Source organism: Ostrinia nubilalis, chromosome 7 (genome assembly GCF_963855985.1).
Source record: "Ostrinia nubilalis chromosome 7, ilOstNubi1.1, whole genome shotgun sequence".
In the NCBI taxonomy this organism is placed as follows: domain Eukaryota; kingdom Metazoa; phylum Arthropoda; class Insecta; order Lepidoptera; family Crambidae; genus Ostrinia; species Ostrinia nubilalis.
Window position 1 is genome coordinate 16,718,804 of NC_087094.1, and position 26,488 is coordinate 16,745,291.

General features: G+C 34.9%; 1 protein-coding gene and 1 long non-coding RNA gene across 2 annotated transcripts in view; one reads left to right on the forward strand and one right to left on the reverse strand.

Moving 5' to 3' along the window:
• Positions 1–26,488, forward strand: part of LOC135073417 (neprilysin-4-like) — a 64,792-nt gene that overhangs the window by 18,912 nt on the left and 19,392 nt on the right. The window contains exon 2 of the mRNA XM_063967597.1: positions 13,229–13,299. Coding sequence (XP_063823667.1) covers positions 13,229–13,299 — 71 coding nt within the window. The remainder of the gene's footprint in view (positions 1–13,228; positions 13,300–26,488) is intronic.
• LOC135073667 (uncharacterized) lies at positions 781–1,964 on the reverse strand. The gene is made up of 4 exons (XR_010257686.1): positions 1,660–1,964; positions 1,118–1,505; positions 904–1,037; positions 781–814 (listed from the first exon to the last, which is right to left on the reverse strand). It is a non-coding gene; the product is annotated as an uncharacterized LOC135073667 (long non-coding RNA).

Here is a 26,488-nt window from a genome sequence, read left to right on the forward strand (position 1 = left end):
TCAATTATTACAGGAAAAACTTAAATATTACACTCACATTAATAAAGAATAATAAGTCTTTTGATGTTAAAGTTTTTCAAGTACTAACAGATTCTAAATAATAAGTTAGTTCCTCCCTTACTTCTGTTTGTTTTTAATTTGTATTTTATGCAGTTCCAATCCGCATTTTGATTGTGTTTCTGCAATATATTTAGACGGCTATGAATATGTTTACTAGTCATAACTTAATAAGAGTTTGAGATTACTATTAACTAGCTGTTGCCCACGACTCCGCCTGCGTAGACTACTATTTCTGTAACCTACAGGATCTGTGCATTTTTCCAGGATAAAAAGAAGCCTATATGTTATTCGAGACTATATAATCTATCTGTTTTAGCAATTTATTTGTTTATAAGAATTGAACTGTGATTTTTAGTAAGTAAGTTTAATAATTGTACTTAAATTAGTGATATAAAGTAAATACACATATGCCTAGTCACAAACATTCGCCTTTATAATAATAGTGTAAATTATGGTTATTTTGTTTTAAATGTAGAAGGTTGATAACCTCCGAATAGAAACGTTTATACTTAAGCAATTTCTTTGTTTTAAAGAATTGAACTGTGATTTTTAATAAGTAAGTTTGTTGAAACTAATTGTACTTAAATTAGTGATATAAAGTAATTTGTTTTGAATTTTTGCAGAATAATTGCTTTTTTAAAGAGAACTACAGGTTTTGTTTTTGTGATAGTAACAAATTGGACTGAAAATTGAAATACAGGTATTTTTCAATCAAATATTCTTTTTATTTTCATTAAGATGCCAGGAACAGTATCTGAAAAATTAAAATACAACATTTTCATGAACTCAAATGACATTGCATAAAAGTAAATCGTTGGAATTTATCAAAATGTATTTTAGTACCATTCAAAAATGTTGATTTATAAAATTTTGTAGTATCAACTGCGACCTACGCCTCAACAATGAAGGTCGGTTGTCGTGAACACTGTTCTCCGTCGAAAGTTGCGGAGTTACAGGGACCTGCTCCATATGTTGTTCTGAAAAATATTATGAATTTGTCAACATTTTGTCATAAAGATTTGTATTCCTTATGTACAGTCAAATTGATAACATTTACCTAACAATGTGTCATTCATATCAATGGCTATATTATGTAATACAGCCAATGCTATGATCACAGCTTTTCCATTTTGGAGGCTTACTGGTAAGCCATGGAGTAGGCATTGGAACCGCTGCTTCCACACCCCAAAACACCTTTCAACAGTGTTCCTAGTTGAGATGTGAGCATTATTGTATGCTTCTTCTTCTGGACGACTAGGCCTTAAAATAGGTGTAAATAGATATGGCAGAAGAGGGTAGCCCGAATCGCCAATAAGGCGTCCTCTAAACTGCCTATCCTCAAATCGTTGTTTTATATTGCTCTCCATAAAAATTCGACTGTCATGTGTACTGCCTCGCCATCTAGCCACTATATCCATTATTTTGAGGTCAGCATCACAGACAACCTAAAATAAAAAAAACAGTATCCTGTAGGTAATCCATCCAATAATATAGTGTTGAATGTTGCTAAAATTTAGATCATACAAAGTAAAAATTATAGACATTATTAAAACAAATCTTTCTCTGTTGTAAACTGTATAAAATCAAAATATATTTTACCTGAACATTCAGGGAATAATAGCCTTTTCTATTAATATAGTACTGGGCCATGTCACCTCCGGTTTTTTTAATTTTAATGTGGGTGCAATCTATGGCTCCTATCACCCCAGGAAAATTTTTAATTGCTCTAAATTTGGCACTAATTCTTTCCTGCTCTCCTATAGTGATAGGCATTTTGATGAAGGAATTTGCCTTATTCGCGATTGCATGCGCGACTCTGGCGCATATCCGGCTCACTGTCGGCTGACTTAGGCCATGGAGGTCACCAGCATCATCTTGTACCTGAAAATGTATGAAAATAATTGTGGGAGATTAATTTATTTTATTAAAAAAAATATATCTTAATTTCAATTTAAACAAGGAGTTTACAAACGACTTGTTATTCCAACGACAAAAAGCATTTCGTGTTCTCCCCACCTTGCCTTGCCGCTTGTTTGTGTCGTATTATAAAAGCGCCTGCAGCGCGCAGAGGCAGTCAGTTGTTGGCCGACTGCGGGCCCGGACGGAGTTCGTCAGGTAAACTAATTGTATTATGTAATGCAATACCTATTTACTGTTGTTATAATTATAATATTATAATGGCTTGATACATATAATATTTGGTTGAATAACAAAATGTTATTAAATATAAATATATAAATATCATTTTATATGATTTATAACTATAATAAATAATATAATTAAATACTTATATGTATTTAAATTTTAAATACAACGTTATTTTCAAACACTCTTGCTTTTTATTTTACTTTCTCCCATATCAGAAGTGGGATCTGAACAAAATTAGGGCATCTTGCTCACATATATTCTTGTTTACGAGTTTCAGAGACGCAGCACGATGACGAGTCAACAGCATCAGCCTGAATGATGCAGCCGAGACGCCTGAGTCACCTGACCCTGGACTTCAGCGCCACCGGCCTGCTTCCAGCACGCATGATGCTGGCCGGCCGAAGTGCTGGTTCAAGCACTAGCGATAAGGCGAGCAACCTAGCAGAGTACGTAACTCGCAAATGAAGGCAGTTGGCATGGAGGTGACTGAATCGCATTTGGTGGAAGCCGTAATACCAGGTATGTCAGACTTTCATATTTGATCGGACTTGTTGCGACTGACACCTAAAACCTTATACCTCAAGTATTATTATTGGTTTTTGGGCCTTCATTTACGCCAGCTCAACCTGGTTTGATCTATTGTGGCAGCCCTTGTCTTTAGAGTTCACTGCTTAGTCTCGTTGAGTCTATCTACCTCAAGTAATACAAAGCCTGAATTCTTACGAACGTAAATAGCCAGTGTCTGATGCTGATCGTGATCATGTTATTCCTTTAAAGAAATGAAATCTGAATATAAATTGCAGCGTTGCAAAACATTGAGCTATTAACTAGAGAAACAAACCTCATTAAAATGTGTTAAAAATGTTGCTACTGAAACGCGATGACATAGCTTGGAACCACTAGAATACCTTTAGCCCACGACTTTAAATTTAGTCTGCAACGGATCTTCATAAATTATAGTTTATTCTGGGTTATAAACAGTAAAACTGTAAATTTCCCCAGAATCCGTTCAGTAGTTTTTGCGTGAAAGAGAAAAAAATACTTACATGTTAACATCCAAACATCCATACTAACTTTCGCAATTATAATATTACAATGCAATAGAAACAATTAGGTTGAGTGGAACCACCTAACTTTGACCACCGGTGTTTTTGTATGGAGTTTCACAGATATTTTACTTTTGTCAAAGTTAATATCTTTTTATTTGGTGTAACCTCCCCTTAGACATGTAATGGCGCGATGAGGTTTCCTACCCATGACAAAGTTTACCCATTTTTTTAAGTCATAAAAAAAAAGTTTAAAAAGACGTTAAACGTCAAGTGAAATAATTTTATAAATTTCTTATTGAATGTGTAGGTATTAGAAGTTTATTCAAATAGTTAAGACATTTTCTTTGTGAATATTTTTAATTTTCTTAGTCTTCTAGTCAATACATTTTTAAAAACGGTGAATTGTGGTGGTTATTTTCCTCATTTGATGCTTTAACGGCGATTCAGTTATTGCACCTAATATCTCTTTTTCGATTTCTACAACATTTAAAACTAGGTTCTTACCTAGTGGAAACACTGAAATTAATATTAAAAAAAAATTCCTCATTTTATTGTGTTTTTACTATGATATAACCACAGAAACAATAGACGTACATGTGGAAGGAAAGTAATTTCAGATATTTTTGTGATCTTGAATCGCACTCTTTCACTGCGCATTTACCCATTTTTGCTATTTTTTCGTCCCGTGTCACTAGATCCGCGTCACGAAGAGCACTGAAATGACTTGAGCTACGATTAAGGCTGTGGCCTTAAGTTCAGTGGCAACACCTCGGCGCGGTAATTAGGGAAACGGGTGCTAATGCTGGCACCCATTAGTGATCAGCACTCCCGAGATTTTTATGCAAATATTAAGGTTCACTGACTAATAAATAATAAATAAGAAAAAAAAAAATGCTAAATGAAGAATTTATTATTTAGTAACAACACAAAATAGTGATAACGAAATAACTGGAAATACCGCGAAAAATATATTTTCTGTCATGGTGATGCGCTACGTCAAATTTCTCGCGAAATATAATGAAAATTTGCTTAGACTGGATGAGTTTAAAATTTGTTTTTATTTGATACTAGCGACCTCGAGTTTCGATTTATTTTTTAGAGGTTTTCCGGAAATTATTCGAATTTTTCCACCGTAAAAACCATCCTTGGACTACAACGATAATTAAAAAAAAAAAAATAATAGTAAAATTGGTTCATGCGTTGTTGAGTTATGCGCTTACCAACACATTTTGCTATTCATTTTTATGATTTAAAATTGGTTGGTGTGTTGTTTCTTTTAGTCGATAGGTAAATTTAGTACCGTTTAAAGCAACATCAGTTATGTTACAACAAGTAGTTGGAAATATGTTTTTAGTGGGGAACCATTGATTATTCCCGGTGTTTGTTCGAAAGCCTAGTCATTGGCACTACCAATCGTTGTACCTCTTCCCCTACTTATCTAGTGTAAAATAATGTTCATCAATGTTTCCAAAGATGTTTTTAACTGAGACATTTTCAAAGGGACTGATAATCATATTCCTAGTACTAGTTCCACCACCGCTCAATCTACAAATGGTCAATTGAATGCTGAGTCTCAAAAAAAAAAAGAGGCATACACTTGACCACTTTACTTTTGTAGTTATTGTTATGACAAATTTGAAAATTGCTTTAAGCAACAAAATACGAGTAATAAACAAACTTCTGCAAAATCAGTAAACAATTTTGGTTCTCAATTATAACTACCAATGTCCAGCCTTGTTCATTGTACTGTATTATACTTCAATAGGGAATATGCAAGGTTTTTGTGATTGTCACATTTCTCTAACCTTGGCATAATGCCAAATGATCAAGTACTTTTATTTTTGATATTTTTAAAATACCTGAAACATTGCTACTAGAAAGCTCGGACGTCACTTGTCACAACATGCAACAGCCTGTAAAGTCTTAACGATTTTGAAACATCAAGTGGCAAAAATATATTTAAAAAAATATATATATCTAACAATTATATTTTTATCGTGGATTGGCGCCCTCCTGTCAATGTATTGCTGGGACGGTTTATTGTCGGACATCTGTACAAAGTTTAATTAGGCAGCATCACACACACAGGAACAGGAATTGTGAAACTTTTGCCACAATATGGTCTATTTGTTTTGTTGTGTTTAATACTGTATCACATGTTGATAGCCCAATAAATAAATAAATAAATATTGAACTTCATTTTATAATAGAAATTAGTGGTGTCAGGCACGCAAACAGCCAAGTCTAAGGTCTTATGAGGGTTCTGACTGCAATGATTGCTTCACGCTTATTTAAAACACCTCGGCAAGGGGCTGGAAAGATGTGGTTACAACAGTTCAAATGAGCAATAAATAGTTTATTCAATACATTCCAGCCACTTGACGGGTGCCATCGAACACCTCCTGCCACCTCTGCTCTTTTTATTTATTTTGGTTGCCTTGATTAAGATGTTTGTAGAGCAATAGCTTAAAAAAATATTTGGATAAACGTGCATTGAAAAAAAAAAATCTGTTATTATAAATAACTTGAAAAAAAATAATTGAACTGCCTAAGGCGGGAATTGAAATTAGTTTGAGTACTGAAAATTATATTTTTTAAAGTTTCGTGATTTGAGCTCATCGTTCTGTATACTCCTTGAATCCTGGCCAGATGTCTGGATGTATACAGGGTAATGAGCACAAATGTAAATTTTTGGCCGTGCCCTTGTGGCGTTTTTTACCGAGGCCACACATTAAAAAAGAGGCTGTGCCGCACATTCGGCGTTTTTACCGAGGCCCACACATTAAAAAAGAGGCTGTGCCGTACATTCGGCGTTTTTACCGAGGCCCACACATTAAAAAAGAGGCTGTGCCGTATAATTCGGCGTTTTTTACCGAGGCCACACATTAAAAAAGAGGCTGTGCCGTACATTCGGCGTTTTTACCGAGGCCCACACATTAAAAAAGAGGCTGTGCCGTACATTCGGCGTTTTTACCGAGGCCCACATCAATAGCTGTGCCGTATAAATTCGGTGTTTTTTACCGAGGCCGAACTTTAAGATACATACGATTTAAAAATAATGTGAATGATCACATTTTTGTCAATGATTGTATTATGTTGTTGATTTTCTTGATATATCAAAATGATTAAATAATTTATTTGCAAAGTGTTATTCGCGAGCCTGACTGTGTCGGCTGCTCGTCAGTATGGCCGTGTGGGAGATTAATTTATTTTATTAAAAAAAATATATCTTAATTTCAATTTAAACAAGGAGTTTACAAACGACTTGTTATTCCAACGACAAAAAGCATTTCGTGTTCTCCCCACCTTGCCTTGCCGCTTGTTTGTGTCGTATTATAAAAGCGCCTGCAGCGCGCAGAGGCAGTCAGTTGTTGGCCGACTGCGGGCCCGGACGGAGTTCGTCAGGTAAACTAATTGTATTATGTAATGCAATACCTATTTACTGTTGTTATAATTATAATATTATAATGGCTTGATACATATAATATTTGGTTGAATAACAAAATGTTATTAAATATAAATATATAAATATCATTTTATATGATTTATAACTATAATAAATAATATAATTAAATACTTATATGTATTTAAATTTTAAATACAACGTTATTTTCAAACACTCTTGCTTTTTATTTTACTTTCTCCCATATAATTATAGCAGCCACGACAAAGGGATAAAATAAAACACTTTTTTGTGCTTACCTCACGACGTCCCCAACATCTTATGGCCACTAAAACTTGCAGTTCAGGACACGTGCCACCACCTCTAGCGCTCTGAACCAGATCATCTTCCACCAAATCTATGATGGTGCGCACTGTGTCCTTATTGAACCTATATTTTATTTTAAAATTTAGGTCCCGCAAATCGAATGGGTTGCTTCGTTGGCGGTAGAGCTTTCTACGTCGCGCTGGGTCGGCATTATTGGCTAAATGCACAATTGCATTTATAGCATTCATTTTCACAAGCAAGGATCACAGCAAGGATATTTTGAATAAATAAACCAACGAAGTGACATTCATATGAAATGACATTTATAAAAGTTAGGTTAAAATAGGTTTATTAGAGCTTTAAACAAGGCCCGAGCTCTCGATAACTTATCACACAGTTATAAGAGGATTTTAGCGCTAAATGACGATTATGAATAACAATTTTTATCAAACGTTTTATAAACCTCTAATAAGCATTTGATAAAATGTGAAAAATGATTATGAATAAGACCGTAAGTGTTTTGTGATGATTTATTGTGCTCTCTTTCTTTCACTACGCAAATTAACGTTCCTTCTTTTAAAATTGCATATAAATTGGGTACCTAAATAAATAAAATATTCGGTGGTAGTACAGTAATGTTGAGTCAAATTGACTGAATTTGACCGTTTTTGACCGGTCATTTATGATATTTGACCATCGTGACCGTTCAGATTCAGTCAATTTACATCTCTAGTCTCGACGCTGATGCGTTGATGTCTTTTCTTAGGGAAAAATTTCGTCAAATATAAAATCAGGATTTTTTGTCAACACAATTGTTGTTTTAGAAAAACGTGAAACATAATGTATTTCTATAATAAATAATATTTTTTTACTTGATGCAATTTCAATTAAATAACTTTTTGTCCATTTGGCACCACTTAAGAATAACAATTCAACCGCAAGGGAAAGTGCCATAAATAAGAAATAGGTTCATGCTCTCACGACCGAGTGAAATCAATTGATCCGTCGCTTTGCTGGTAAACTTGCATGCGTACGCGCATTGAACGCACTGTGTCGTAAGAATTGGGGTTATTCAATCTTTTGCTTCCCACAATATAATATTCTTGTACTATTTAATTAATACAGAAAATATAAAAAATAATTAACAGTTTTTAATTAGGTAATTAGGGTTTTTTGCTAAATTATTGGGCAGTTATTTTTTATGTTATATTTTTTAATGTTCACCCGACTGAAAATAATATGAAATATTAGTATAGACGGCGTTCTTTTATGCCGTAAAACAATATTATGTTATTACTAGCTTTTGCCCGCGGCTTCACCCGCGTGAAATTTTGTTTGTCACAGATCGACATAAATTATAGCCTATATGTTATTCTGGGTTATCTATCTATCTATATAAATAAAAATGAATTGATGTTCGTTAGTCTGATTAAAACTCGAGAACGGCTGGGCCGATTGAGCTGATTTTGGTTTTAAAATGTTTGTCATAGTCCAGGGTAGGTCTAAACGGTGAGCAAATACGCGCGCCATATTGTTTTTCTGTGACAGACAAAATTACACGCGGGCGAAGCCGCGGGCGGAAAGCTAGTAAACAATAATATTGTAGTTTCATCAAAATCCGATCAGTAGTTTTTGCGTGAAAGAGTAACAAACATCCAGACATCCAAACTTTCGCATTTATAATGCTAGTAGGATTTAATTTGCAAAGAACTACACAAAAAAAACCTTTTAAACATAGAATAGGCTTGTCCCAATTTTGTTTCCTAACATCTTTTAGTAGAAGATGCATCGAGACTCGTCGGGGCATTCACCGGCGCCCGCGCACAAATAAAAGACGCTGCAGTGAGGCAAGCGGCTGACATAACACGCTGCAACCGATAATGACCCACATTCGACTGCATTTGGAGCACTATTCGAGTACTGTTGGTACACATAAACATGCAATAGAAATTTCGGTTTATCATGTGCGGTTTTGTTCCCCAGTCGATGGCACATGATGTCGTGCCCTGAGTGCTGCTGACAACGTCACTCTTGTAGTGCAGTTTTGGGCTGACACTGTGTAGGTTTGTTGTCGACACGATAAGAAGAAGAAGAATAGAAATTTAAAAATGCGTATTCTTTCTTAGTCTTTATATTTAGCGCTTGCGAACCTAGACTAAACATTCCGGATTAAAAATATTTTTTAATATTAAATTTATGTTTTATACATTTTATGTTTGTTACTAGTTAAGTAAAAAGTTGTTTTGTTGTCAGTAGTTAATACATAATACGCGTGATAAATGTATTGAATTAATTGAATTATTTTCTAACAAAAAATTATTTATCCATCTTGATATACGAGTATCAATCTAATTCTGATACTCTTTCATTCTCAAAATTAACTCCGTCTGCATGTACAAATAAATTAAACAAACGAACATTTCTAATGTTTTCATGCCTAAAGAGCTCAGACAATTTTTATGGAATTTCGATAGAATTGAATAAAAGTTGAAAAAAAATTGTTGATCCAAAAAAGTAAATTGAACTTGGAGAAGGAATGTTTTTACTAAAATAAGAAATGAAAACGGAAAACTACAGATTCTCAAATACAATGTCTATATCTGTTTGTTAGTTATGAATATGAATGCATCGAATGTCTAGAGACAAGCAAACTTCCTAAAATCAATATGGATGCGTAAGAAAAAAAATGTTTTTTTACTATAATGAACTCGAGCGTAACAATTAATTAAATTACAATGAACTACTCAACTTCTTTATCTAACAGTTAGATTCTAGCTGAAAACTGTAATAATGTTGAGCTAGATAAAGTTACAGTTATTGGACAATAATTGTTTGTCCAAGTTTTGATAATTTGGCGACATTGGCCAAATGTTTGCCGCACGAGTGAACAGAGTTCGGAAGCAAGCGGCAAGAAAACAGTTCTGAAAAAATATACAACCACTCGTTTAGTTAATTAAGCAAATAGTAGTGGCTCTATTAAATTTATGCAATGATTTAATTATTTATTTATTCATTTATTACACATAGTTACATCGTATATTGTTAGATATTATGTACTAATTATGATTCAGGTTCCTTGGTTCCATTTCCGATCGGAAATCTAGCAGGTATTCTGTACAATTATCCCTTTTAAATTGGCTCATTAGGTGTGACAGACATTGCAATAAAATTTAAGTATCTGTAATTTTAATCAATACAACACGTAGGTAATATGTATTACCGACAAGCGATTATATTTTCATATTATGTAACAAAATACAATTGTATGTTTGTTAACAGTAAGCTTTTACTAGAATTGTAATATTTGCACGTTGTATGTCATTGTGGAAGTTATTTTTCTTGACTACTAAGCCTACTTTCACGCGTTTTATGGTCGCTTATGCCCACAATAGCCGTATAATAGTTTTTGTAATTACCTTACAAGCATAAATTTCGACTGTCACATTGCCTTTATATTAATTAGCGTTAGGAAACTGTTTCAGTGGGATTTTGTAACGTGCCAATAGATTGCGCTCCTGATCTAGTGATCACTTTTGCAATGACTCGCTTGGTTTTTTATGGACTAATGCACGTTTGTCGCAAGCATTGAAAGTGAGAATACATTCACTGGACCAAAATTTAATACACTTAATTGTGCTGTAGAGGGAATCATGTAGTAATGTAGCTCTAGAATGTTAGACATTATTCTGTTAGCAGGGACTTATAACCATAGTTTTACAAAATGTTCAATGAACCTTTGGCATTATTATGGCCGTAAAGTTGTTTTTTAAATTAAATATCTTTGGATAATCTCACACAGCGCCATCTAAGCAATTAATATGCTTGTGTTATGGGTGCTAGTTTAACGGATATACTACTTATATACTTATTTTTTTAAATACATACATATTATACATAGTAACACCCAGACCCGTCACAGAAATTAAAATTCATCATTTCAATTTCTGCCCGGCCGGGAATCGAACCCGGGACCTCTCGGCATAGTAGTCCGTTCTGAACCACTACACCAAACGGCCGACATATTGTTGAAGCACTACGAGGTTATTCAATTCGACGAATCATCAGAGAAATTGCTTTAAAGAAATAGTTTAAAATATTATAAAGAAATAGACATCATCATAATTGAGAAGATTTTTCACGTTTAGTATTTATAAATATTTGGAGAAAATTATACAGACCTCTGAAAATGCATAATTGTGGAGCAATTTTCAGTTTCACCAGTCTGTTAATAAATTGCCTGTTCGTTATACTTAAGTATAACAAATTGATTCATCAACACGACTACGGTGCGACAGAATTAATGGCAGTTTTTATGTCACGAATTTTGCTAGATTTTACAACTTTAGACAGAAAATAAAACTCAAGGTCAATCTTGCGAAATTTGCGACGAAGGTAAATAGAGAATACCGTTTGTTTATAGCAGAAACGCTTATCGTGACGTAACCCAGCCCCAATCTGGCCGAAAATAATAGGTAATTCTTATTAGTATTGTTCTCAAATGACACGAAATAACTAGTATACAGCGCTTATGGAATACGGCAATCTTGTTAAAAAGATATTATGATAACAACTGGATAGAAGTGAAACTGTTACAACAGTAATCTAAATATTAGCTTGCAATCAAATAGTTTTTTTATGATAGAAATTTAACTTTCCGTTGGTATAGTGGCGCACTAATCCGCCCAGGACTAAGGTCAGGTCTGTCTGCATAAATCTCTTATTTGTACCACGTAGTTACGTGACACAATATTAGTTGATATTAAAGGTCAAACGCTGGTTTCATGTAAGAATAGTTTCGGGACAAATTATTTTCTTTCTTTAATAAATAATAAGTACTTGTAGCAAATTATCTATTTACGAGGATAATTCGGTAATTACGCGTTTAACGAGGCACACTGAACGTCTGAGCATCAGTTGTCAAGATAAGTCTTATCAAATGTGCGCCATTACGCATGCATATTTGGTACTCCTTACCCTAGATAAACAGCATGGATAACTACGTATGACTGGTATGGCCATGACTCAGGAAATAGGTTAACACGTATTAGAAAGAATATTCTTCATGATCATCTTTAAATTCAAGAAAAGATGATTCTCAAGCTTGATTGACATAATATGCATCATCATAATCATCACTATCACTGCTGGACTATGAGCCTCCTTCACTATAGAGGAGGGTTTTGCCATAATCCCCACGCTTCGCAGGCGGTTAATATGATTTGCAACGTTTGGAAAACACTAACAGTAACCAAAGATTTAGCTCAGTAATTTAGAGAAGGTCAGGTGCACAGCAGTGGTACTGATTTATTTTTACTTCCATAAGTTACATATTGCACATTATGCCAAATAGTTATGTTGTTTATAGGCAAATGCCTCTTTATGGCAATTGAAACGAAACCATTGCACCTGATGCACAGTATGCCTAAATGAAGGCCACAGCGCATCCTATTACGCGGTCTATCTCATCTCGTATGATGGCTTTGTGCGACTCTCGCAATCACGGTAACAGCAAAATCGTGAACAATCGCGACGCGTTCGCAAACCATTATTTTTAGCTAGCAGACCGAGGTAAAGTTGGAAAATGTAAACCGCAATCGAAACATGTAGTATCTAAATTAATCATTACTTTTTTTTTAAGTTGTCATACCTTTACAGCCAAACACAGATCTGTAGAGTGAGATTTGATTAGTATAATTATGACAGTAAAAAAATATGTGGATAATAGTCGCCTTATTAAACGCCGTTACAACTATAGCGCAACTTTTTTATTTAACTAAAGATTAGCCACGATGAAATTATGAAGCGTTATTACAATCCAATGATTCTAATCACTTAATTTTTTTTTTTTTTTTTTTTTTTTTTTTTTTAAAAAAGATTATTAGTAATTTGTTATTACACTAATTACTAATATTCCCGTTAGCCCCTCGTACTAAGCTAAATATGCTTGTGTCACGAGTGAGCTCACCACAATAGTCGAGCGGCGGCGGGGACCGAACCCGCGTTCCCCGGATCACGAGTCGGCCAGTCCGACCCCTTCACCGTTCGGCTATCGTGGCTTCATTGTAATAATGGCATCGCAACACAATGATTTAAGCCTTCACAAATCGGGTCAAAGGCGTCATCATGTTCGTGGTTCGAAGCCATTTTATCTTCATTTCTGTCTAGCTCCTGGAAACGTTATTTATTATACTTTTTCTAGGGTGTACTTATCTTACAGTGTTAGAGTTAATGAACCAAAATTATATTTTTTTATTTTTTGCAGGTGAAAGACATTGACAGCGAGAGTCAACACTCGGTTCGAATCCCCGACAGCTGCAAATTAGAGGAGAAGCTGTAAGTTCTATAAAATGTATTTCACTGTAACCATGACATGCAAATATACAGTTTGTGTTACTAAACTCGTATACGTACAACTACCGCGGCAAAGGCGACTCTACAAGACATTCTTACAATAGACAAAAAAATAAAACTAAAACCACCAGACTAATAACAACAGCAATACATTATGTAATGATAACTTTATTATTGTGAGCACACATGTCATAAGTTACGACATGTGTCAAGATCAGTCGCGTGCGCATGTAGCATAACTTAGATTACTTTTCATTTAGTTTTGTGTGGGATAAGTTACGAAGTACATGCTAGGCAATGTCCTTATCAATACCAATAAATTAAAATATTTATTTTTAAAAGCAGCTATCAACATAGCTAGCTAGGTAATACAAAAACAAATCTTTTATTCAGAACTTAGACCCTTTCCAGGGCGCTTATACAGCCCAAAAATGGGATTTAGATAACGGATTCTTAAATAAAATATAAAAATACAAACAGCGTTATTATAAACGTCCATGAAAAACTTAATATTCAGGGTAATCACATTTGCGCCTGATCGGATTCACAGATAGCTATCGTTCTCGGTACGCAAACCACTAGACAAGTCTACTGATCGTTATCGATTCTTAAAAATGTTTGCATCTTTTTATCTCATTATTTTTATGTCATTGTCTTGAGATGCTTATAGACGGGGTTATATGCTTATAGTCGAAATCAATTTTATGGTAAAATTTTCTAAAGAATAATGAACTACAGACTCTGAAGGCTCCTTCATAATAGGCGAATAATTTAATAATTGGGGGCCGTCCATATATTACGTCATTCTAAATTAGGGGGGGGGGGTTGGTCTGCGGATGACGGTAAATGATAGATAGGGGGGGGGGTGGTTAGAAATTGACGTCATTCTTATTTATTTATTTATAGTTTATTGTTCACGTAATAAGAATATTTCTAAAAAGAAATTTCTTCCAGCACACCTAGTAAGTGAGACTGCAAATGTGAGAGGCGGCTACGGCGCGTACAATACTAAAATAACTCATAATAAACATACATAATGCAACATAGATGTACACAAATACAGTAATAACTACAGATAAAATACTCTAACAATAATATTACATATAATACTAGCTGTCCGCCCAGGCTTCGCCCGTGGTACTTACATGTATTATAGGTACATATAAACATTCCTTAAGAATCACTCTATCTATTAAAAAATCTGCAATGTTTTTATTTTGTCAAACTGGTAATGACGTCAATTTTGGGAGAGGGGGGGGGGTCATTAAGAAATGACGATAGGATGATTGTAGGGGGGGGGGGGGTCTAAAGTCTGAAAAAATCGATGACGTAATTTATGGACGGCCCCTTGTCAAAAAAACCAAGTCTCGCAACTCAGTTGTTCTACGGTAAAAAGTTGTGAGATCCATGTAATACCAAGTCCAGGCCAGGAAATCTTTAACGTTTTACATAAATTATTGACTTGGCCATCGCACTAAATAATTTAATTTACACGTGTTTTCATGCGATGGCCAAGTCAATATATTATGTAAAACGTTAAAGATTTCCTGGCCTGGACTTGGTATTACATGGATCTCACAACTTTTTACCGTAGAACAACTGAGTTGCGAGACTTGGTTTTTTTGACAAGTATTGTTTTTGATGGGATCTCATTTCTTTTTGTATTTTGTAGACAGCAGTTATATATCTAGAAAACTGGACCGAAATTGAAAAAATTTACTCGACTTGGCGGTTGCACTACCGTGCCCCCAAATCTCATTTCTTTTTGTATTTTGTAGACAGCAGTTATGTATCTAGAAAACTGGACCGAAATTGAAAAATTTTACTCGACTTGGCGGTTGCACTACCGTGCCCCCAAATATTTTGATATTTTGATTCATACACCAAACACTACTTATATTCCAAATTTGAAGCTTCTAGGTCTGCTAGAAGTGCCTTAGAATTTTGATGATCGGTGAGTCAGTGAGTCAGTGAGTGACAAAATTAAGTAACTTTGACCCATTATAATTCTTAAACTACTGGTTCAAATTGAATGAAATTTTAAATATACCGAGTCTTTACAATGCCTGCATAGCTAATGAAAATTCAGCCTTCTAGTTTTATCCACAACGAAGTTACAGGCGGTCGAAAATGGCCTGAATTGCTTCGAGAAAAGGATGGTACGGCCGTGCCGCTTTTTTGCTCGACTTGGTGGGGGCACTGCCGTGCCCCCAGATACAGGATTTGATCAAAGTTACGCTTCCGTGTGCTCACGGTTCGCTTTATCGGCTAGCGCTAATTTTGTTAATGAAACAAAATTGCTATTATCAAGTTTCGATTTTGTAGATATTTTCGCGTGTCCCGTGTTTGCATGTTCAGCAATTATTGAATTTCTTTCCATCGGTTCACGATTAGATACGTCTCGTTCGCGCTGGTGTTGTAAGGTAATACGCGGGACAGCTTCCTGGAACTTCGCGTAATATGTGTTGTTTGTCATTATGCAACTTAACAAGTCGTCTAATAGTTCTACGACGATCAAGACGTGGCTGACATGCTTCTTTGTACGTAAAAGAACTGTTAATTAGGCATTATTACGCTCATAAAACTTAAAAGTTTTTGCCTACTATTATGATACCACAGTAAATTATAAATTATTTAATACTTCATGTGCTCTATAAGGAAATTTAACCCAAATTCTAACTAAACAACGAAAACTCGTTACATGATACATCAATATATAAGAACTAGCGGCCGCCCGCGACTTCATACGCGTGGGTCCTGTTTTACCCCCTCAGGGGTGGAGTTTCGTAAAACCCTTTCTTAGCGGATGCCTACGTCATAACCTCTACCTTGCATGCCAAATTTCAGCCCGATCCGTCTGTGATTCGGGCTGTGCGTTGATAGATCACTATGTCAGTCAGTCAGTCAGTCACCTTTGAGTTATATATATTTAGATTGTTTTACTTATTAAAAGCTTCATTTTATAAGTAAAACGAATAACAAAATAAATGCTTACGTAACAAAATTCAGCGCGTACGCAGACGTTGTCAAACGATGTGGTTACCGCGACTTCGTGCTTCCTTAGTTTTGAAATGCAAATGCATTTATTTCGAAAACTAGTTTAGGTACATGTATTTATATCATTTGCAAGTATGAATCTAAATACAATAAAAAATAGGCTCTCTATACGGTATTGCCTCCCAGGGGGGGGGGGTCTCAATTAGAAAGAGAGGGAAATAGATTTGCTGTCTCATTAGAGCGAGAGGTAACGAGGTTTTCTCACTCTAATGAAAACGAATAAATATCGGCATGCCATCCAGGCACCGACAGTTCCGCGTTTGTATATAAAACTCAAAGGTGAAACTGACTGACTGACTGACATAGTGATCTATCAACGCACAGCCCAAGCCATTGGACGGATCGGGCTGAAATTTGGCATGCAGGTAGACGTAGGTATCCGCTAAGAAAGGATTTTACGAAACTTCACCCCTATGGGGGTAAAACGGGATCTACGCGTATGAAGTCGCGAGCGGCCGCTAGTAGGTAATATGCGCCGATGCACTTTATGCTGATGATAATCAAAAATTGTTATTTTGAGGATTATGTGATTTGAACTGTCTTATGTATCGTCAACATTGCTCAAATCTTGGGCACTCCAAGTAAACAACATCGCTCGTCGTTTGCAACAGCGACGTCTGTACCCCGCCGGGCCCTCCATCATACCCTTATAAGGTGTGATCGGCTGCGCCTTCTCGATTATATGCAAAACCAGGCCCTTCGTTTCGTGGGAACCTGACTGAAGACAATGCACGTTCGAACTTAGAAGAAGGCGGAAAAAACGCTTCAATAACTACGTTAATGATTACAGTGAAGTGTCGCAAATACGAGCAATAGACCCGGTTAGTATTCTTTGATTAATCGAAGGATTTGATTTACCATGGGTGTTTGTAGACTCCTATACTCTTAAATCAGTTATAAGCGTAAGCACTCCTTCATATTCTGAAGCGATACCCAGTAAGTACTCGATTTAATCAAGCACAGATTTAAAGATTCAAGTCTGTGTTTAGCTCAAAAGTTGCAATTCAACCAAGTTTGGCCTCAATATTAGTTCAAATTAACATGGTCATAGGTGACAGTGACACAGTTTACCAACAAAATTCTACACATGAACTTCATACCGCGGCACTGCGTGCGCGCATTTGTGCAATTAGACTCGTTGCGCACGCAACCTCACTGCACTGACATCACTTACGGGTAGACCTGGAGCTAGAGTTCGACAAACTACGACTTCTTTCATTTAAATATTAATTATTATTACTGACGGGATTGCTACCATGTACTAATGACCAACCATGAGTTTAAAACAATAAATTTAAATATTGTATTCATAACGAGTGCGTATGGTTTAGCGGAAAAGATATTTTAAATAGGTTAAATTATTTGTATTCCTTCGAAAATGTAGGTATACCTACAGATAGTGTTCTGATGAATGTGGGATTTTTTTTCAAGTAAAACAAATATTTCAGATAAATCTGAAACTAAAATATAAGCTCCTGAACTAGTTTATGAGACTGGTGCGACTACGTGTATTACTCGTAATATTAAAGATCTTTTAAATATCGATTGTGTGCAGTTGTATAACCACATGTAATGTTTTAAAATGAAAAATTTTATTACGCCATAAATGCAATAGTTTTATAGACAAAACAATGCAGTATCACGCGATCCATATTTTATTTCTATCAAAAGTGTTGGAAATAAAACGCGAACCTAACTCATCAATTGAAATATCTACAAGTATTGTAAGATGAATTTAGTAAAGCGTTCCGTTTCTTTAAAATTTTATTATGATCTAATGAACCTAAGCGACCTTTAGTCATCTTTATAATTCCTCATTCTTTTTACAGAAATATTTTGTAGAAAAGCTTGGCCATTTTTGGGATTTTAATGAAATCTAATCTGAATAATGGAGTAATTTGTCAGGAAAATTATTCCACGCACGCATTATAAAGCGGGTCTCGGTGGCCGAGAGCTGTCGAGCTGTCACTTAGCATTCACATGTCATTTTGACCGCTTTTGGCAACCAGCGGAGTTCGTCGACTGTAAAAGTCTTCTTTTTGCGAATAACTGAAGATTTAAACAGGAATGTAAATTATTTCTTTTGCAAAACAATGTTTACGTGTGTAATCATAATAATGAAACATTTAAAATTATTTATGAAAATTACTAACGTAACATTTTAATCAATTTTGTATGCATATAAATATGTTTCCAGGTCTCAATCCCGATATAAAAACTTCCCAAAACAATATTCTTTCAAAATAGGCATGAACTGTTAACTCAATCCCATCAAAAACAATACTTGTCAAAAAAACCAAGTCTCGCAACTCAGTTGTTCTACGGTAAAAAGTTGTGAGATCCATGTAATACCAAGTCCAGGCCAGGAAATCTTTAACGTTTTACATAAATTATTGACTTGGCCATCGCACTAAATAATTTAATTTACACGTGTTTTCATGCGATGGCCAAGTCAATATATTTATGTAAAACGTTATTAAAGATTTCCTGGCCTGGACTTGGTATTACATGGATCTCACAACTTTTTACCGTAGAACAACTGAGTTGCGAGACTTGGTTTTTTTGACAAGTATTGTTTTTGATGGGATCTCATTTCTTTTTGTATTTTGTAGACAGCAGTTATGTATCTAGAAAACTGGACCGAAATTGAAAAATTTTACTCGACTTGGCGGTTGCACTACCGTGCCCCCAAATATTTTAGTTTTTCCTTGATTCATACAAAAAACACTACTTATATTCCAAATTTGAAGCTTCTAGGTCTGCTAGAAGTGCCTTAGAATTTTGATGATCGGTGAGTCAGTGAGTCAGTGAGTCAGTGAGTCAGTGAGTGACAAAATTAAGTAACTTTGACCCGTTATAATTCCTAAACTACTGGTTCAAATTGAATGAAATTTTAAATATACCGTGTCTTTACAATGCCTGCATAGCTAATGAAAATTCAGCCTTCTAGTTTTATCCACAACGAAGTTACAGGCGGTCGAAAATGGCCTGAATTGCTTCGAGAAAAGGATGGTACGGCCGTGCCGCTTTTTTGCTCGACTTGGTGGGGGCACTGCCGTGCCCCCAGATTTATTTATTTTCTCAGACATGTAATTTTCCGCATTCGACGCATATCTTTTCATGGTAGGTACTTTGCCAATTTAAAGACGCTATTAAGTTCATAATAATAGCTTTAATCACTCGGTAGAAAATATTAAAGTTTAAGTTCCTTGTTAACTGTCAGGTTAACAAGTAATTTTGTGGAAAAGACGGGTTAATTTTAAAATGGATGTTTTTGTTAAAATGTTGATTTTATGAAGTTGACCCTGTATTTAAAGGGCTTTATTGGTGTCCAATCGTAAAAAATATAAAAAATTGTTCTTAAGAATTATAATTAGACATGTATTTAATAAACCGAAGATGTTTTAACAGTCACTAAAAAATATCCCATTTTATTTTTTCGATTGCAGCCTCTAGCGCGTTGAGATCTTTTATATGAAGGCAGTCATAATGTGTTATTTTATTTATTTATACAGTTATGTTAATTAATTAATACTTTCTCATGGGAACTAGGTGGATTGCACCTTCAATAAGATATCAATAAAAAGAAGACCCTTTTTTATGATGTAATAATGCAAGTGAGTAACTTTTTAATGATCAATTTAGGTTTCATTAAATACCAATAAAAACAATAGAAATCTTTACTTTCAGCGGTTCCCAGTGACTGTAAAGTAGAGCAAATAATAATCACGGATACGTCACGGTAACGTAACTGCCTTCAAACTTCTGTTTATTTCTATGGAGTTTGAAAAACATGGCCTTTACAAGAGGTCACCGCAACAACTATTAGTATTAGGGGAGAGTTCGGTATATTGTACCGCCGGGTAAATTGTACCACCCTCATATTTCGTAAAGTATTTATTGAATGTCTGTAATTGCAACAATCAGCGATACACAACTAAAATAAATTAATATCGGCCATGTGGTTTTTGCCGTGACCACAAACACGTGTGTTTTATTTTGAAAAGTATTTTTTCTTTGTTTTCAAGTAACTTTTGACAATACACGTTTAGTTTGTAATTTTGTTAAATTTAATCACAGGGTGTTTCTAATATATTATTTAGAAGCGTAAATTAGTGTGGATTACAATTATTTGAAACATTTTTCGGTATTTATAAGCTATATTTTTTACCGATTTTTTTAAAAGCACTATCACCTAGTCGGCTAAATTGTACCACATCAAGTTGTATGGAACTTTACCAAAGGATTTTGAAATTTTTTTTAGTAAATCATATTTTGAAGTTATAATAGCATATTTATGTTTGAATAACAATAAATGAAAGCAAAAGACTGGCAAAGTAGATTAGGTACAAGTGTGCGTTACGATAATTGGAATTACAAAACTTGTACTCAAAATCGTGATATCGTGTAAAACAATATCGATTGTCTATGTTATTAACTACTGTTCCTTTTCGTTTCCTAATTTGTTAAGAATGTACCGCATAATATTTTGCCTTAGTTTTTTTATAAGCTTGAAATTTATTGAAATCCAATTTAGTAACCCTGTGGTACAAATTATCGAACCGGTTGGCTAAATTGGACCGAAGCTCTGAACTCGTACTTTGTTGATTTGTGCTAAATATACAACAATCATGTTAATTAATACTTATGAAATAGTAAGTTGAATAATGTATCTTTTATTATATACCATGGACATTAGCAAAAACAAAAGAAAACTATGTGTAAAATGGGATTGAAAAAAACTGGTCCAAATTAGCGGACTCTCCCTTATATTCGTCTCTTATCTTAAGAGTAATAATAGTTTTTATTAATGCATTATTTCCTTACTAAGAAGAGCTTACTTGTATGTACCAATTGTGAATCATGTATGAGAGAAAATAACTAAATAATTATAATTATAATCAGGGTTCCAAATTATCAAGATAATTATGCTTCATGATAATTATCCGATAATTATCAGCAGTATAAGATACATTTATTATTTTGTTTCATAAGAAATATCATAATAATTATCGTGATAATTATCATTGATAATTATCTTTTCGAACCCTGATTATAATCGAATACCTACAAATTGAGTACACATCTACTACAGACTAAAATTTACCGTAGGCGGGATTCGAGCCTATAAGATGATGTATTCTGGAAACGAAACGCGGCTCCCAAAATGCTTAGTAGAATTAAAATATTTAAAAAGGCCATCATCAGCTTCTCATGTTTAACCTAGTGTGAACAGTATGACTAACCGTTTGTTTGTTTTATTATTTTCTAGCAAGTGCGCGTCCAGGAAACAATGGTTGATTAATAAATAGTTTAGTAATTAAAGTAAATGCCGTCATTTGCATGTTCGAACGCCACTCACGCGCAGGTGGAGATCTCCGATTATTTCCGCGCATGCAAATCGCATCCGCATAGAAAAAGCCTTCGAAACAAAGGAATATGTCAACCATTGAAAGTCATCGCGATGGTATTGACTGTCATTATGGCGGAACACTCATTCACTTTCTGATGCGGCATGTTATGTTGATTGGATCAATCCTTTTTTATATGCCTTAGGAACTGAACTCCAGTAAATTGTTTTTGCGAGGTAATTTAACTGCTATTTTAATAAACGGCTAATCAGCAGCTGACATTCATTTAGTTTGAAAATTAAACATAAAGGGAGAACAACGATAAAAGAGCATGTATAAAGGGCTTAGTTAAATGGCGTCGTATTTTAATGAGTTCAATAATATCTAAAAATATTGATCAACGAAATCCTGAAAAGTTCTACATAATTTTGATTACCTACTTATTTTCATGAAAATAAAGAGACATTCCTTAGACATGATTTTTTCAAGTGAAATATTTTTATATAATAATGATATTTTATGAATACAAAAATCCCAATAAATAAAAGTTACCTATGATTGACTAACAAAAGACATAGTATTTGCATTCAGTCGTGCAGAGCCTGTCAATGTGATATACTGACAGGTACGAGTATATCGTATGATAAATATTAAACACAAAGGTCGAAGGCCACAAAGAAAGCCGATAAGGCAAATGAATATTTATTGTTCATAATTTAGTCACCGCGTGCCAGTAAATAATTTCCCTTTGTTGAGACGCGCGACGCTTCCTTGCAGGATTGTGGTTTGGCCAGTCATCGTAAATATGCGCAGGAGTTTATTGATTCCGAAGATTATTAACTGCTGCAATAAATCTCTGTGCTTTTTGGTATTTTATCGTGAGCTACAAGGATTTAGTAATGGATAGCGTTGAAAATAAACCCGAAAAAGCAAGTACAATGTCAACATGCCAACCGTGCCATTGTACCTTCGTACAATGTTTTGAGGTAATATAAAATACCCTTGAGGATTGTAAATAAGTTATATGCTAGTGTATACTAATATCGAATGCCGTTTGTTAGAGCTTGAATACAGACGCAGTTCCCTAGAAGATAGATACATATCTACCAACTTAGAAGTTCTGAAATATATCCAATCAATGTAATATTTGCATTTACTTCCAGCCTTTTGATGTAGTCAATTATCGGGTCAACATAGTTATGGCGTCAAAGACTCGAGAAGTCTCTAGTTCACGCCATAATCCATGGATTATTGTAGTGGACTAACTCCTAACATTAATGTTTTGCATACCTAAAGGGAATAACGGGAATATCAGTAGGTATATTAAGAAATATCAATCAATCAATCAATATCAACAAGTGACGGGTCTGGGTGTTTTCTATGTATAATGTATGTTTTTAAAAAAAAAAGTATTTAAGTATGTTTATAACCGTTGTCTAGTACCCATAGTACAAGCTTTGCTTAGTTTGGGGCTAGCGGCGCAGTGTAAATTGTCCAAGATATTTATTATTATTATGTTTTATTTATTTTATCAATCACCCGTAAAAAGCACCGTTAGCTATCAAGCTGTCTATCAAAGTCCTAAAAAAGCTAAGTGCAATAAAGTCCACGTGCGCCCATTGCTAATGTGCGTTGTCCACGTGGCGCGGTGAGTGCGCGCAGGTTCATTGCCGCGGAAGCGCGCGCGCAATTAACGCGGCGCACGTCCGCGGCTTTCCACCGCAGCCTGACTCACGAGAGATGGCGGGCGGCCATTGTTTTCGCTTGTGACACACGGTTTTTGCCTGTGAAGGGTTATTGTTTTTGATTACTCGTGTGACATTATGACACACGGTTTTTGAGGTAAACTGCAGTTTGTGACTATTGCAGATACCTAATCCATTGTAGTTTGGGTAACCATTGCAGATAGGTACGTACCTAAAGTATTGGCTTTAGAACCTTTGAAATAATCATCAATGACATACACATTTATGTATTCCAATATTTGCTATAGAACATTATGTATAATAGTTGCAGAGCTTTTAGAAAAGTATACCTTCTCGACATATTGTAGTACTCTAGGTTTGGAATTAGGATTGACGTGAGCTGATGAATGAATAATTACTTATCATATTACTATAACACAGAAAACAAAAGGAGATTAATGGCAAGCTTCCTTAGGAGAAGCTACCTTCCCTGTCTTTTTTTTCTGAAAATGTATATAAACTACCTACTCGGTGTACCGCCAATCATCTCAACTTGGACCACACGCCGCAGGTTAGCGGACGCGGTTCAGCACCGTATTACCGCCCCTAATAGGGGTGTCACTTTCGCTTATAATTGCCCATGGTGAACCATATTATAGGTTTCCTATTCGGTGGTGCCATATTAGTGGCTCACGCGCCATAGTGCATTAATAGACGATAATGAACCGTTCGTGGGTCTTGCATTGAGCAATAAAAGAGCCAAACTGAGCCCACCAGTGCTAACGATTATTTACTTCACATAAAATGGAGTAATCGTTGTTCCAATGACAAAAAATGAAAAAAAAAATGTTTAAAATGTTTGGAATGTTTAAAAAACTGCCTAGCTCGCATCAATACTTATGACTATAATTTATAATTTTAAAGACTGTAAACCATTGAAAGGGAGCCTATTTACAAAAATTAATGAGTTTTATGAGTTTTTTTCATCAATTCATAGTTTACTACTGCTGTACTGTAACTGGATTTACAGCAACTGATGTTCCGTAATATAAATTTTGTTTTCCTTATTAGTGCGCTATGGTGAATAACAACTATTATTACAGTTTATCTTGATCTCTCAATCAAAATTTAATTGAAATACGTAAATAAGTCCAGATTGCTTTTTACTAACGCAAGGTTATTTGTGATGGCATAATGTTGTTGATTTTATCAATGTGACCCTCTTGACGTCAGATATTGTATAATTGATCGATCGAATGAATTAGAAAAGAAGCAAAAAATTGCTTTTAATAATATGCTATACGTACCTGGTCAAATGATTAGAATTAAGCTTGGCTGGAAGTGCTTCATGGCTCTCCATTGTTTGATTTCTCTCTTGTATTAGGTATGGACCATTTTACATGCAATTTGCATTAGACAGGTCGAAAGCTCGCACCAGTATCATTAGAAGTTTTCAAGAGAAAAAAACAGTTTCTCCTATTTATTTCGCATGTCAAAATCCCAGTAGCAATTCCGGAACACTTCTGGCACATAGAAAACAAAAGCTAAACCGGTCGACCGAAGCCTTCGCCATAACAAAACCTAGACTAGTTCGGTAGAAAGCGCCTTTATGCATTCAGCCATTCATGCACTTATTGTCCGTTGTGTGTAGTATGCTAATGATATTTAAACAAAAGATACTAGGAATATGCTTTGTCTTTGATGATTGGCTAAAAACAATGAACTGTTGGAAAGAAACGGTTTCACTGGTTTAAATAAGTAACACATTCTTGGCACTTCTTAGAAATAAATAATATGAAATAAACTGGAGCAACATAAAAAGGTCAGTCAGATAACAGTGAAATAACTTCAAGATCCTACTAATATTATAAATGCGAAAGTTTGGATGTCTGGATGGATGTTTGTTACTCTTTCACGCAAAAACTAGTGAACGGATTTTGATGAAACTTTACAGTACCTATTATTCTTTATAACCCAGAATAACATATAGGCTATAATTATGACGATCTGTGACAAACTAAATTTCACGTGGTTGAAGCCGCGGGCCAAAGCTAGTAATAAATAAATAGAAAAACAAAAGTGCTATTAACATTGTCGTATGGTTATTTTTGGGAATCGAACAAAGGGAATCGAATTCATAAAAGGAAAACACAGTAAGAAGAAATGATAAATGCGCGGGTCTACAATAATTTCTTTACTTTAATGTAAGTACTCAATTTTTAAGATCTTTGTTTATAAGTTAGTTACCTACTCATCATCTTGTCATTAGGATACATACGTATTTTAACCGACCGTCATTAATCAAGTTGCAAAGAGCAATGAACATGGTCATAATATTTTATTATGATCAAATCTTAATCTTAATCATCAATACATCAAAAACAGGCACCAGTCTAGGAAATGAGACTCTGATTGGCTTAAAAAAATGGGCTAGCAAATCCCTAGTTAACCCTAGGGTTAGTTAATAGTGAAAAGATTTTACATTACCTATTGTCATTAGATTCATATTTTTGAAGGGGCGGGCATATGAACATTACTAAGCAGATTATAAAGTAGGTACATGATGAGCCTAAAACCTTAGGTATCCATGAACTCAAAGAAATGTCCCCAAACGAGCAAAACAGATGAGTCACTTGCGCATAGCGCGTGTCAGTCACTGCGCGTGAGTGGAATATCTAACCGAGGCAGTTACCGTAAACGATTGCGATCTATGACCACGCGTTCCGCAAAAGCTGCGGTTTTCACACACCTCAGGTGGTACGGCTGCGGTCTTGAAGTGGGCGGATTAAATGATAAGGATACAAGTAATTTACATAATGATTCTATTTATTAATTTCATAATCTATTTAAAAGATGACTTTTTAGAGATTAGATCGCTCGACTCTTGTCTGATAAGATAAGCTGTGAAAAAAAATCTTTACTAAAATTTTTTTGAATAGGTACAGTCGCGGAATGAAAAGGTTCGTCACCTTAGTGTCGGTTTTCGCTTGCACTAGGTACTGTAAGAGTCAAAACTGCCAACATAACAGTGCACGAAACAGTGCTGCTAACATTTAAATAAATATGACGTTTGCTAAC